Source organism: Esox lucius, chromosome 10 (assembly GCF_011004845.1).
Source record: "Esox lucius isolate fEsoLuc1 chromosome 10, fEsoLuc1.pri, whole genome shotgun sequence".
Lineage (NCBI taxonomy): Eukaryota > Metazoa > Chordata > Actinopteri > Esociformes > Esocidae > Esox > Esox lucius.
In genome coordinates, this window is record NC_047578.1 from 269,730 (window position 1) to 284,499 (window position 14,770).

The window sequence follows — 14,770 nt, forward strand, 5'->3', positions numbered from 1 at the left end:
GTTAAGCACTTTGTGACAACTGCTGTTGTAAAAAGGGGCTTTATAAATAAATGTCATTGATTGATAATGTTACATCTCTGGCCTCTGGTCCATAATTTTACATCTCTGGTCTCTGGTCCACAATGTTAGGTCTCTGGTCTCTGGTCCATAATGTTAAGTCTCTGGTCCATAATGTTAGGTCTCTGGTCTCTGGTCCATAATGTTAGGTCTCTGGTCTCTGGTCCATAATGTTAGGTCTCTGGTCCATAATGTTAGGTCTCTGGTCTCTGGTCCATAATGTTACATCTCTGGTCTCTGGTCCATAATGTTAGGTCTCTGGTCTCTGGTCCATAATGTTACATCTCTGGTCTCTGGTCCATAATGTTAGGTCTCTGGTCTCTGGTCCATAATGTTAGGTATCTGGTCCATAAAGTTACCTGAGCTGAGCTGAACTACTGACCCGGATGACTGACCGGGATGACTGACCAAGACTACCATTCAGGACCATGTCACAAAGCAGGATCGATGACAGACAGAGAGACACACAGTTAACTCCTCCACCAGGAAGACAGCTTCAGAAAAACCCAACATAATTTCCTCCTGCACACACCCACCTGGTGGGCATCTCCAGACAGCGAGATGAGAGACATTCATGAGGAAATTACTGTGCATTCTGGGACAGATGGACAGACCAGGACCATTCCATTTCACAAGATTTCCAGCCACAAATCTAGTTTCTCAATTTCATCAATATTGATAGTGAGTTGTAACCTTTATAACCCTGACCCCACATAACATCACCCCAACTGACAAGGAATGCTAGCATTAAAGCATACAAACCAGGAAATAACAGTAGGAAATAAAATTTTACCACTTTTTTCATAATGTTGAATTCAGAGCATCACAAAGTATCAATGTCTGTCCAGCGATTTGCTATTATATTGTGATATGCATTGAGGAAGCATTTCAAAATAGAAAAACCAAGGCTTGCACTGTAATTAGCTGTTAGGGGATGGAAAAGGCAGACTGAAAATATAACTGGGCATGACAGTGTTCAATCATCAGCATGGTTATATGTTCTTTTGACATTTATCTGATATCTGCTTTATATTTGAAAATACAGGAGAAATAATGTAAAACCCGATTCCAAAAAAGTTGGGACACTGTACAAATTGTGAGTAAAAAAGGAATGGAACAATTTACAAATCTCATAAACTTATATTTAATTCACAATAGAATATAGATAACATATCGAATGTTGAAAGTGAGACATTTTGTAATGTCATGCCAAATATTGGCTCATTTTGGATTTCATGAGAGCTACACATTCCAAAAAAGTTGGGACAGGTAGCAATAAGAGGCCGGAAAATTTAAATGTACAGATAAGGAAGAGCTGGTGGACCAATTTGCAACTTATTATGTCAACTGGCAACATGATTGTGTATAAAAAGAGCCTCTCAGCGTGACAGTGTCTCTCAGAAGTCAAGATGGGCAGAGGATCACCAATTCCCCCAATGCTGCGGCGAAAAATAGTGGCGCAATATCAGAAAGGAGTTTCTCAGAGAAAAACTGCAAAGAGTTTGAAGTTATCATTATCATCTACAATGCATAATATCATCCAAAGATTCAGAGAATCTGGAAAAATCTCTGTGCGTAAGGGTCAAGGCCGGAAAACCATACTGGATGCCCGTGATCTTCGGGCCCTCAGACGGCACTGCATCACATACAGGAATGATACTGTAATGGAAATCACAACATGGGCTCAGGAATATTTCCAGAAAACATTGTCGGTGAACACAATCCACCGTGCCATTCGCCGTTGCCGGCTAAAACTCTATAGGTCAAAAAAGAAGCCATATCTAAACAGGATCCAGAAGTGCAGGCGTTTTCTCTGAACCAAGGATAATTTAAAGTGTTCTGTGGTCAGACAAATCAAAATTTGAAGTTTTGGAAAACTGGGACGCCATGTCATCCGGACTAAAGAGGACAAGGACAATCAATCAAGTTTATTTATAAAGCCCTTTTTACAACAGCAGTTGTCACAAAGTGCTTTCAGAGACACCCGGCCTTAAACCCCAAGGAGCAAACAACAGTAGTGTTGAATTTCAGTGGCTAGGAAAAACTCCCTAAGAAGGTCGAATTTTAGGAAGAAACCTAAGACAACCCTAGTTGTTATCAGCGCTCAGTTCAGAAGCCTGCATCTCTGATGGTATGGGGTTGCATGAGTGCGTGTGGCATGGGCAGCCTACACATCTGGAAAGGCACCATCAATGGTGACAGTTATATCCAAGTTCTAGAACAACATATGCTCCCATCCAGACGTCGTCTCTTTCAGGGAAGACCTTGCATTTTCCAACATGACAATGCCAGACCACATACTGCATCAATTACAATGTCATGGCTGCATAGAAGAAGGATCCGGATACTTAAATGGCCAGCCTGCAGTCCAGATCTTTCACCCATAGAAAACATTTGGCGCATCATAAAGAGGAAGGTGCGACAAAGAAGACCTAAGACAGTTGAGCAACTAGAAGCCTGTATTAGACAAGAATGGGACAACATTCCTATTCATAAACTTGAGCAACTTGTCTTCTCAGTCCCCAGATGTTTGCAGTCTGTTATAAAAAGAACAGGGTATGCCACACAGTGGTAAACATGGCCTTGTCCCAACTTTTATGAGATGTGTTGATGCCATGAAATTTAAAATCAACTTATTTTTCCCTTAGAGTGATACATTTTCTCATTTTCTGTTTAAAAATTTGATGTGTCATCTATGTTGTATTCTGAATAAAATATTGAAATTTGAAACTTCCACATTATTGCATTCTGTTTTTATTCACAATTGTACAGTGTCCCAACTTTTTTGGAATCGGGTTGGTAATATATTATAATATACTATGATATAATACAATAAAACACTACTTGTCCTCTAGACACTGCACTCCTAGTCTGGCTAACTTAAAGGCTTAAATGAATTGAGACTGGCAAAAAGAAAAGACAAAAAGCCTTGCCTATCTTACAGCCAGCTGAGACAGGGTCACAGAACAATCCCCTGACCTTTCACCCCGAGGGGGAGGGGAGTGGACTGCGGAGCTACAGACAGTGAAAGAGTCACTCTGGTGTTTTCATGATTTACTGCTGGGCTGTTGTGTCTAGTGTCTGGAATGGAGTCTGGTATCTTTGTCTCCTAATGTCTCTCTATGTCTCATTCCTACTCTCTCTCTTTTCTTCTGTATCTCTCTTTCTGTCTCTCTGCCTCCTTCTGTCACTCTCTCTACTCACTCTCTTTCTTTTTCCCACTCTCTTTGCCTCTCCCTCTCCTTCTGTCTCTCATTTTGTATCACTGTCTCCTGTTTCTCTGTCCTTCCTTCTCTCTATATCCTCTCTCTCTTTCTGTCTCTGTCTCCCTCTGTCTCTCTCTCTCCTTCTGTCTTTTTCTCTTCTCTCTCATTCAGTATCTCTGTCTCCTGTCTCTCTCCTTCTGTATCTCATCTCTCTATCTGTCTCTATGTATCCTTCTGTCTCTCTCTCATTTTTCTTTCTGTCTCTCTGTCTCTCTCCTGTCTTTTTCTATTCTCGCTCATTCTTTATCTCTGTCTCCTTCTGTCTCTCTCTCTTTCTGTCTCTGTCTCCTTTTGTCCCTCCGTCTCTCTCCTTTCTCTCCTGTTTCTCTCTCACTCTCTCTGTCTCACCTGTCTCTCTCCTTCTGTCTCTCTCTCTCACTCTCTCTGTCTCACCTGTCTCTCTCTCTCATTCTGTAACTCTGTCTCCTTGTGTCTCTCTCTGTCTCACCTGTCTCTCTCTCTCATTCTGTATCTCTGTCTCCTTCTGTCTCTCTCCGTCTCACCTGTCTCTCTCATTCTGTATCTCTGTCTCCTTCTGTCTATCTATCTCTCCTTCTGTCTCTCTCTCCTTCTCCTTTGGTCTTTCTCTCCTTCTCTCTCTCTTTTTCATCTATCTAACTAAATAGGCTCCTCCCACTCTCTCATCGACTACCAAAACAACACAACATGACCGTGTATATGGTCTGATTAATAAAGACTATCTGGAAACAGATGGACAGGCTACTAATGTGAAGTTGTAGTTGATCTAGAGAGATGGAAAGAGTAGAGATATTATCTCAATAAATTAGCAAGGGAACATAAAACATCTGCAGTCCCCTGACCCTGGCTACTGGACTGGTCTGTTGTTTGCAGATAATCTGGTGCTTCTGTCTAGAGCATGACCACATTATCGGTTGGCCAATATAATTGTCTGAAATATTTGTATCAGTCTTTATCCACCAATAAAAAACATTATTATTATTATTGCCAAAGCTTTGCGTAAAAATTTAAACAGTTCATCTCTATTTAGTTATCTGTCAAAGGCTTCAAAACACTTGATCATTCTGTTTTGTTGGACAAACTGACCTCACTGGGCTGTAGACATGTACCTTTGGTATCAGAGTTAAACTGACCTCACTGGGCTGTAGACATGTACCTTTGGTATCAGAGTTAAACTGACCTCACTGGGCTGTAGACATGTACCTTTGGTATCAGAGTTAAACTGACCTCACTGGGCTGTAGACATGTACCTTTGGTATCAGAGTTAAACTGACCTCACCGGGCTGGGATGTATTATTACAGATTATTTTGAATCTAAAGGTGTTCCACAAGGTTTGATTTTGTATTGTAGAATTTTTTACCTTGGCACCAGCCTAAGATCTGGTAATTAATTTTGTATTAGTTGAATATCAGACTGTAGGATTGTAAATACTTGTCCAAGAGATGGAGCTGTAGTATATTGTGTCATCAGCATAAAATGAATATGAAAGTTTTTCACAGGGTTGAAGTTATCATTTATATACAGAGTGAACTAAACTACCACTTATCTTTTTTATTACTTACTTACTTACATTTCTTCTTGTATATTATTTTTATTCTATTTTTATTTTTTAAAATATTTTTGTATTTCTTATGCCTGCACTGTTGAAGAAATCTTCGGAAACCAGATATTTCTTTGCCAATATCACTGTTGTTAATGTGTAATGACAAATAAACTTGAACTTGATAGCACTACACTTGCTTGTTCTGTTATACAAAATGTACCTACCAATAGATAGCTTGGGATTTGGCTAGATGATCAACTCTCTTTTAAAACACATATTGCTATGTTCAAGATGTGTTTTTATATAGAAAAGAATAATGTACGTAATCTCAGGACCGAATGGAAATTGTTCAGGTCACTTTTATGTCAGTACTTGAAAATGGTATTGTGCTGCATAAACCTGCATCAGTATGGAAACCTTGACATCCAGACCGGTCATTGGATAATGCTTTCATACAAATCCAAACTGCAAAAACTTCCACATTATCTTACCTCAGAAATACATCTGAAAACTTGCAGTTATCAAACGTGCTCTCAAGACTGGCTAGTCCTTGAGATATCAGACTCAGAATTAGGAGGAACTGCTTTTTGCTATTATGCACCACACTCATGGAATGCCTTGCAAAATAGCCTTATGTTTGATGTTCTGGTGTCCATAAATAAATGTTTGTTTGATAAATGAGCGCTTTATTGTTCATTGTGATTGCTTTTCTTAATGTATGTGTATTATATTTTAAATGTTATATTTCCACATTTTATTATTTATTTAGCAAGTTCGCTAGCATGCTACTTGTGTGTTAATTTGCTGAACAGCTTGAACTGGCGGCAAAGTGGACACCTGTCCTTAATTTAAAAGTAACAACATCAATCTCTATGTCTGTTATGTTGGTGGAATTATTTAGTGAGTTTCTAAAATATGCAATCATCAAAAAGCTTTCCCAGATCTATCATTCAGACAATGTGCTTGCATTTCTAATGAGACAATGTTAGTTGCTAGTGCTAGTTAGCTAAACAATAACATGTAAATAAAAATTCCCTCAAACTTTTTATAAATCACCAGAGCATGCCATTTGCTGAAAGATATGGCATGCTCTGGTGTGGTGTAACATATCCTCATGTTGATGTAAACCAGGTTGATTTTAGATGCAGTATAACATTAGCTAGCTAGCTAAGATTGAAGGGTCTGCCAAATTCTCCTAGAACACAAGTATTTAATGACATATAAACCTATAAATCTCTGTCACAGTGACAAAACACAATCATAATGAACAGTTTAACATTATGAAATATATAATAATGAACAGCTTAGCATAATAACAGATACTTAGACCATTTGGTAAATACAAATAGACATCATGATGTAGGTTGGAAATATGTGAACAGAGCACTGTCATGTTTACTTTGAGATTCAGACCTTTTTGGAGGAGTAAATTGTGTATGTAATACCCATTTTCATATTTAAGAAATATTTCTATTAATCATTTGGAGCTTTTCAATCCACCAACAATAAAACTTACCATTGGCAGATATTATCAGTAATGGCAGCAATCCAAAATTCTTATCAGTATCAGACATAGAAATCCAATATTGATCTATTTCTGTCCCCAAACAAGGAGGACCTAAACCAAGAAAGGCCTACAGTAACACCTGGATCATCTGCACAGTTGACTGATATATTTGGACTAACCTGTACTATACCAGTCAGTATCGTCCTTCAAAAGCCTAATACACCATGGACTAGCTGGTACTATACCATTCAGTACTATCCTTCCCACCCAAAACCACCCGGGACTAGCCGGTACTATACCAGTCAGTACTATCCTTCACACCCTAATACACCGTGGACTAGCTGGTAATTTACCGGTCAGTACTATCCTTCACACCCTAGTACACCATGGACAAGCCAGTACTATACCGGTCAGTACTATCCTTCCCACCCTAAACAACCCTGGACAGGCTGGTACTATTCCGATCAGTACTATGATTCCCACCATGGACAAGCCGGTACTATTACCAGTCAGTACTATCATTCCCCCACTAAACCACCCTGGACTAACCTGTTCTATACCAGTCAGTACTATCATTCCCCCACTAAACCACCCTGAACTAACCTGTACTATACCAGTCAGTACTATCATTCCCCCACTAAACCACCCTGGACTAACCTGTACTATACCAGTCAGTACTATCATTCCCCCACTAAACCACCCTGGACTAACCTGTACTATACCAGTCAGTACTATCCTTCACACCTTAAACCACCCTGGACTAGCCAGTGCTATGCCAGTCTCGTCAGTACGGGAAGACGATGAGGATACAAGTCTTCTTGTTGTTTAGAGGCAGACTTCCACAGAGTCCATTTAAATAGAACACCCACCTGAAGGAAAGTGGTTCTCAAATGTTTCATAACAAAGCCATCATTTATCGAAAGATAAATCTGGATAAAAGCCTCCTTAGCCTGCTGGTCTAGGAGCTCTGTAAACAAACCCAAACAGATCTCATAGAGACACAGGAAACAAACAATCAGAAACAACCAAATCACAAGAAATCAAAAAAGAAACATTTGACATACTTAACAATTAACAAAAAAGCTAATTGGAATGCTACCTGACCTGACCACTATTACTTGCCCATAATTAAGAAAAACCTTGACTATGTACAGACTCAGTGAATATGGCCTTGCTATTGACATTGGCAGACCAGGTTCTTGAGAGAAGACACTTCCAAAATGTGGAAATGGAGCTGCACTCCAAACCTTCTGTCAAATGTCTGACCAGATTAGAGCCACATAGTTTCCTGGTCATTCTTATTCTTTTTGCTAAATTTTTTAATATTGTATATAACATTCAAAATACCATTAAACATTGAAACGTTTGTGTTACTTATTATTATTCATTTATTATAGATTTCACTTTGGTCATTTATTATAGCTTTCTTTTTTTCACCTGCTTTGGCAATGTAACAGAGAGACAGAGACATGTATTGGTTTATTTAAGAACAATGTATATTGTATACACTGATCTTTTAGCAATATTTACACAATGTTTTTCCGGCCAATAAAGCAATTGAAATTGAGACAGAGAGAGAGACAGAAAGAGACCAAGAGAGAGACAAAGACAACAAGAGACTGAGAGACAACGAGAGAGACAGAGAGAGAGACAGAGAGAGAGAGACAGAGACAGACAGAGAGCTGTCACAGTCACTCAGTCATATGAATGTACTGCAGCCAGTAGAGGAAGGACCAGACACAAAGCAGCCAAGCAGTCAGACAGACCCCCCCCAACCCCCTCTGACCTCCAGACACTAGACTAGGGCCCTATTTACACTACCATATATTTTCCAAAATGAGAAAATAGAGATTATTCACATTACTTAAGAGAGAATAAAATGCTACATTGATTTATTTAATTGGCATAATCATTTCCATAGGATTTGAATGTCCCCCTGGCAGGTTGGGGACGTAGCACACAGGATTGTGGGGGTCATTTGAGGCATGTTCACAGCACAGAAGCTTAATGCAGTTTTGACACAATTGTATTCACACTTGCAAACCTACGAGGGGACCTATCAAAAATGTGGTGCCACTATCTCGAAAAGGTGTGCTATTGATATCTGGATGTTTACACAACAAAATAATCTCGTCGCTACATTTTCAGAGACATTTCGAAGAGGACTCAAAGCGCTACGACTCGAGCCATCGATATCTGTTTAAACGTACATATATCGATAGCTTGAGACGCCACCTTCCAACATAGAATAAAATAAGATAAATGTGCTTTCTCTTGTAGTGTAAAAAGGCTCTAGCAGAACCCCCCACCCTGACAACAAATCTGCCCAGTGGGTCCCAGGGGGCTCTGTAGAAGACTGGAGAGATGGAGGGGGGGGTTATGAGTGTGGGGGCTGACAGAGACACAATAGGACCATGGCCAATGTCAAGGCTGGGTGAGTGCAGAGAGCTGGACCTCAGCTGGTGCTGTTTCAAGGCCAGGGGACACAATGCCAAGGATGACACTGTACAACACTTACCTACCCATAACCTACCCCTAACCTACCCCCAAACTAACCCAAACCCACCCCTAACCTACCCCCAACTTAACCCAGACCTTACCCCTAACCTACCCACAACCTACCTCCAACATACCCCCAACCTATCCCTAATCAATCCCTAACCTACCCCTTAATCTACCCCCTAAACTAACCCCAACCTAACCCTACCCCTAACCTATCCCTAACCTATCCCTAACCTACCCCCAACCTATCCCTAACCTACCCCTAACCTACCCCTAACCTCATCCCCAATACACCAAGGCTGCCAGCTAGGCATAATGCTTACTGAAGGGGAAGAATATAGCAGGCAGTGTGGAACGCTAGGAGAACAGAGCTACAATAAGACCGGACCTACAATAAGATAAGACTTACAATTTGACCAGACCTACAATAAGACCAGACCTATAATAAGACCAGAGCTACAATAAGACCAGACCTATAATAAGACCAGCACTACAATAAGACCAGACCTATAATAAGACCAGACCTATAATAAGACCAGACCTATAATAAGACCAGAGCTACAATAAGGCCTGACCTATAATAAGACCAGACCTATAATAAGACCAGCACTACAATAAGACCAGACCTATAATAAGACCAGACCTATAATAAGACCAGCACTACAATAAGACCAGACCTATAATAAGACCAGAGCTACAATAAGACCAGACCTATAATAAGACCAGCACTACAATAAGACCAGACCTATAATAAGACCAGCACTACAATAAGACCAGACCTATAATAAGACCAGACCTATAATAAGACCAGAGCTACAATAAGGCCTGACCTATAATAAGACCAGAGCTACAATAAGTCCTGACCTGGCTCAACCTGGTCTTTCCCAGAATGGGCTGCTGCCAATATGGGACCACGTACTGACAAGGATGCATTTTTTCAATCTTGTGTTACCAACAGATTGTTAGACCAAAGCCTGTCAAAACACCATAAAAACACATCAACCTATTATAAACAAATAAAATACAACAACACAAATACTACACAATGTCCCAAAGTTGCAGGAAATGGATAGTGGAAATAGATTATACAAACAATATATCATATAAAATATATGAAATATATACGATTATGCATTTTGCTGTAGAAAAGAGACTACTTTGGACTGCTACTCTATTAATAGCACCTTCCTCTCTTTAGTGGCAAATACGATAAGAACTCCTGGCTGCTGTAGCACCAGGCTTCAGGCCTAGCAAAACCCTAACTTTATCTAATACTATCTTATTAACACACACATGCACACACATGATAAGTAACACCTCAGCCACAACTTTCAGGCTGTTAACACATATTTTACCAACTAAGAACAACAACCCATTCAGAGTTGCATTCATCTACAACCTCTGGGTGTAGCCTAATGCTGTGCAGATATTTGGAATAATTTAGCAAAAATATAGATATTAATTAAAAAAATAAAATAATAATCTTTCTCCAACACATACCAAGAAACAAAAGAAAAGACAAAGCATATAGGCAGTAATATAGGCAGTAAAGTTACTGTGTTAATCATGCAAAAATATTTCATATACTGTTGTTAGAATATGAAAATGTATTGGATTAATACAAAAGCCTAATATGTAAAAATATGTTTCACCCAGGAATACAACAGGCGTGACACATGTAAGGGTTGCGGTGAAGTTTGTAGCTAAAAATAATGGCAAATTAAGTTTCTAATAGATGTTGGAATAACCAACGTATCAACAGACGATATCTACCAGCAGCCTAACCCTAACCCTAACCCTAACAGACGATATCTACCAGCAGCCTAACCCTAACCCTAACAGACGATATCTACCAGCAGCCTAACCCTAACCCTAACAGACGATATCTACCAGCAGCCTAACCCTAACCCTAACAGACGATATCTACCAGCAGCCTAACCCTAACCCTAACAGACGATATCTACCAGCAGCCTAACCCTAACCCTAACAGACGATATCTACCAGCAGCCTAACCCTAACCCTAACAGACGATATCTACCAGCAGCCTAACCCTAACCCTAACAGACGATATCTACCAGCAGCCTAACCCTAACCCTAACAGACGATATCTACCAGCAGCCTAACCCTAACCCTAACAGACGATATCTACCAGCAGCCTAACCCTAACCCTAACAGACGATATCTACCAGCAGCCTAACCCTAACCCTAACAGACGATATCTACCAGCAGCCTAACCCTAACCCTAACAGACGATATCTACCAGCAGCCTAACCCTAACCCTAACAGACGATATCTACCAGCAGCCTAACCCTAACCCTAACAGACGATATCTACCAGCAGCCTAACCCTAACCCTAACCCTTTCACAGGTGGAATTAATCTTGTGCTTTAGACAACTCATATTAGTATGTGTCCTCGATATGAGCTTGATCTAAAACGAATGTGCTGTAAAATAACTATAGCAACTAATGTCATTACAGGCTTTTCCCCTAGCTGTACTTGACAGCTGGGAGCAAAGTCTCACTTCTAGAACTCATTTACATTTTAGAATATATTTAGGTAATTTTTCACAAATATAGGGCCAGTGCGCACACACAACAAAACAGGATGCTTGTATCAGTCCTGTTCCATACACATAAAGTGTAGCAGGGTGTTAGTGTGAAATGGTACAGCATTTTCCACATATTCCAACTCCCACTGAGACACCTTCAGAGAGTGAGGTCACAACTCCCCTTGAGACAACCTCAGAGAGTGAGGTCACAACTCCACCTGAGACAACCTCAGAGAGTGAGGTCACAACTCCCACTGAGACACCCTCAGAGAGTGAGGTCACAACTCCCCTTGAGACAACCTCAGAGAGTGAGGTCACAACTCCACCTGAGACAACCTCAGAGAGTGAGGTCACAACTCCCACTGAGACACCCTCAGAGAGTGAGGTCACAACTCCCCTTGAGACAACCTCAGAGAGTGAGGTCACAACTCCCCTTGAGACAACCTCAGAGAGTGAGGTCACAACTCCCCTTGAGACAACCTCAGAGAGTGAGGTCACAACTCCCCTTGAGACAACCTCAGAGAGTGAGGTCACAACTCCCCTTGAGACAACCTCAGAGAGTGAGGTCACAACTCCACCTGAAACAACCTCAGAAAGTGAGGTCACAACTCCCACTGAGACACCTTCAGAGAGTGAGGTCACAACTCCCCTTGAGACAACCTCAGAGAGTGAGGTCACAACTCCCCCTGAGACAACCTCAGAGAGTGAGGTTACAACTCCCCCTGAGACAACCTCAGAGACTGAGGTCACAACTCCCACTGAGACACCTTCAGAGAGTGAGGTCACAACTCCCCTTGAGACAACCTCAGAGAGTGAGGTCACAACTTCCCCCTGAGACAACCTCAGAGAGTGAGGTCACAACTCACTGAGACACCCTCAGAGAGTGAGGTTACAACTCCACCTGAAACAACCTGAGAAAGTGAGGTCACAACTCCCACTGAGACACCTTCAGAGAGTGAGGTCACAACTCCCCTTGAGACAACCTCAGAGAGTGAGGTCACAACTCCCCCTGAGACACCCTCAGAGAGTGAGGTCACAACTCCCCTCGAGACACCTTCAGAGAGTGAGGTCACAACTCCCACTGAGACACCTTCAGAGAGTGAGGTCACAACTCCCCTCGAGACACCTTCAGAGAGTGAGGTCACAACTCCCCTCGAGACACCTTCAGAGAGTGAGGTCACAACTCCCCTCGAGACACCTTCAGAGAGTGAGGTCACAACTCCCCTTGAGACAACCTCAGAGAGTGAGGTCACAACTCCCCCTGAGACAACCTCAGAGAGTGAGGTCACAACTCCCCCTGAGACAACCTCAGAGAGTGAGGTCACAACTCCCCCTGAGACACCCTCAGAGAGTGAGGTCACAACTCCCCCTGAGACAACCTCAGAGAGTGAGGTCACAATTAAAGATCAACCACACACAACACCATGCAAGTAGGGTAGCAGTGAGAGATCATTATTACATAGCCCTTGTCCACCATGTGATCGAGCCTTCAAACCCCTCACAGCGCCTCTAGATGCTTGAAGGCTAGACGGTTTCTGGCGGTCTGCACGCGGAGGGAAGAGGGGGAAACCACCTCCTGTCTGCCATGAATACGGTCTGTCAGACAACACCATATATTCCACCTCTATAACGGGATGTATGATATTCAAACGACAGAGAAATATCTAAGGCCTATTCCAGTCTGCGCTGTTAGCTGTAGCTTAGCCAGACAGGAAGAGCCGAACGGACAAGGTTAACTCCCCAAAAATCTGTCCAGAATAAACTAATTCGGTTTATATAAACTTCCACTGGCCTACTCTCGTCGCCGGACGGGACAGTGCCTATCATTCTTAAGGGCTGATACATCAGGATCTCATCGTTATATTAAATATCTTCGGCATGGCATCTACTGTACGTCTAACAAACTATGAGGCAGTTTGATTGTGGTAGTACGCCAAGTTAGCGGAGACTGCAGGAGTTTTAGCGAATGTCTGCGCAGCTCCTTCAGAAACAGCCGCAATTTGACGTGGACGCATAGCTTCGAGATATGTTTCACTGAGAAACAAGCAAAAATGTGCAAGTTTAAACCAGACATAAACATGGACCATATTTGAACTTCAACTATATCATAAATAGAAAATTGAAGACCAGAATCATTCAGACCTAGAAAATAGCAGCCTAACCCAATGCACCACACTTAACGGCTGCGTTTTCTAGAACTCCGATGGGCAAAATTATCCCAAAAAGCCCATCGAAAAAAGAGCCGCATTTCAGCAAGTAGCTTCAATACGCTAATGCTTGACCAGAAGACTATGACAGTGTAGCTGTTTTACGTGAAATCCAAGCTCTCTATATGAGGTTGTAAGAAATGCGCAAATGTCTTAGCTACATTCTAAACCAGCAGTGCAGTGTAATAAAATGCGTAGATAGCTAGTTACTTACATATATCCATCCCCTGTGACTGGGATCCAGTGCAGTTGCAGGAGCAAATGACATTTGAGTTCGAGTTGATGGAGCTGCCCTGTACCGTTATGTTTTGCATGGGGCTCGGGAGTACCGGGACGCCGGGGAAGAGCCGCCGGCAGCGGCCGTATACAGGGCGGACAACTTGTACAGCAGCTCCCGCTGTCAGAGTCGGCCTCTACCGTGACATATTTCTCACGCCATTCCAACCTAGACCCGATGTATACAGTGTTTTATGCTATGGGGAATAGACACCCCGCATTTTGACGAGATTTTCAGCGCTTCTTTCGTATTCATTCAAAATAATGGCTGTGCTACGTGCTTCTGATGTGGGCAGGCTTACACCCCACCCCTCCTCTCTCCGCTTTCCAAAAGGGGAGCGGTTCAAGCGAGGCAGCCAGACATGGGGGGGTGGGGAGTGTGGTGGGGTGCGGGTGGAAGGAAGCCAGACGGGCTCGTAGCGGGGCGGCGGTGGAGGAGGGAGACTGCTGGTGACAATGGCGGGGGAGGGGGGGGGGTCTAGCCAGTGGGAGTGTGGGCGTTTAGAATTCCACACACTCATTAGTGGCAACGGGGACCAATCAAGTCTCGGTATTGAGGAGGCTATCCTTGGGCTGACCCCACAGTCGAGCAGTAGATACTCGGCAGATGTGTCGGGTAGGACTAGAATCCACTACCAAACTGTCTGCCTATAAATAACCTAGCAGGCCGTTGGAGAGATAAGGAGTTCAAATGAGAAGGTGGACTACAGTGAACATGTGTGGACTACAGCGGGACAGGAAATCCAGGAGCTAGGAGAATCACAGGCACAGGATTCTGTTGATTTAACCCACAGGTTGAATGTAGATTCACTGGAAACATCAATAGTAGCTTGGTATAGTGCCTAGGGGACAAAATGCTGTAGTGCTCCAGAGCTGCCCCTA

General features: G+C 42.3%; 1 protein-coding gene across 1 annotated transcript in view; it reads right to left on the reverse strand.

Moving 5' to 3' along the window:
• The window catches only part of ldlrad4a (low density lipoprotein receptor class A domain containing 4a), a 40,145-nt gene extending 25,917 nt beyond the window's left edge, over positions 1-14,228 (reverse strand). Inside the window, exon 1 of the mRNA XM_013135424.4 lies at positions 13,827-14,228. Within this exon, the coding sequence (XP_012990878.1) occupies positions 13,827-13,926 (100 nt within the window). The 5' untranslated portion in view covers positions 13,927-14,228. The remainder of the gene's footprint in view (positions 1-13,826) is intronic.
• Positions 14,229-14,770: the final 542 nt, after the last annotated feature.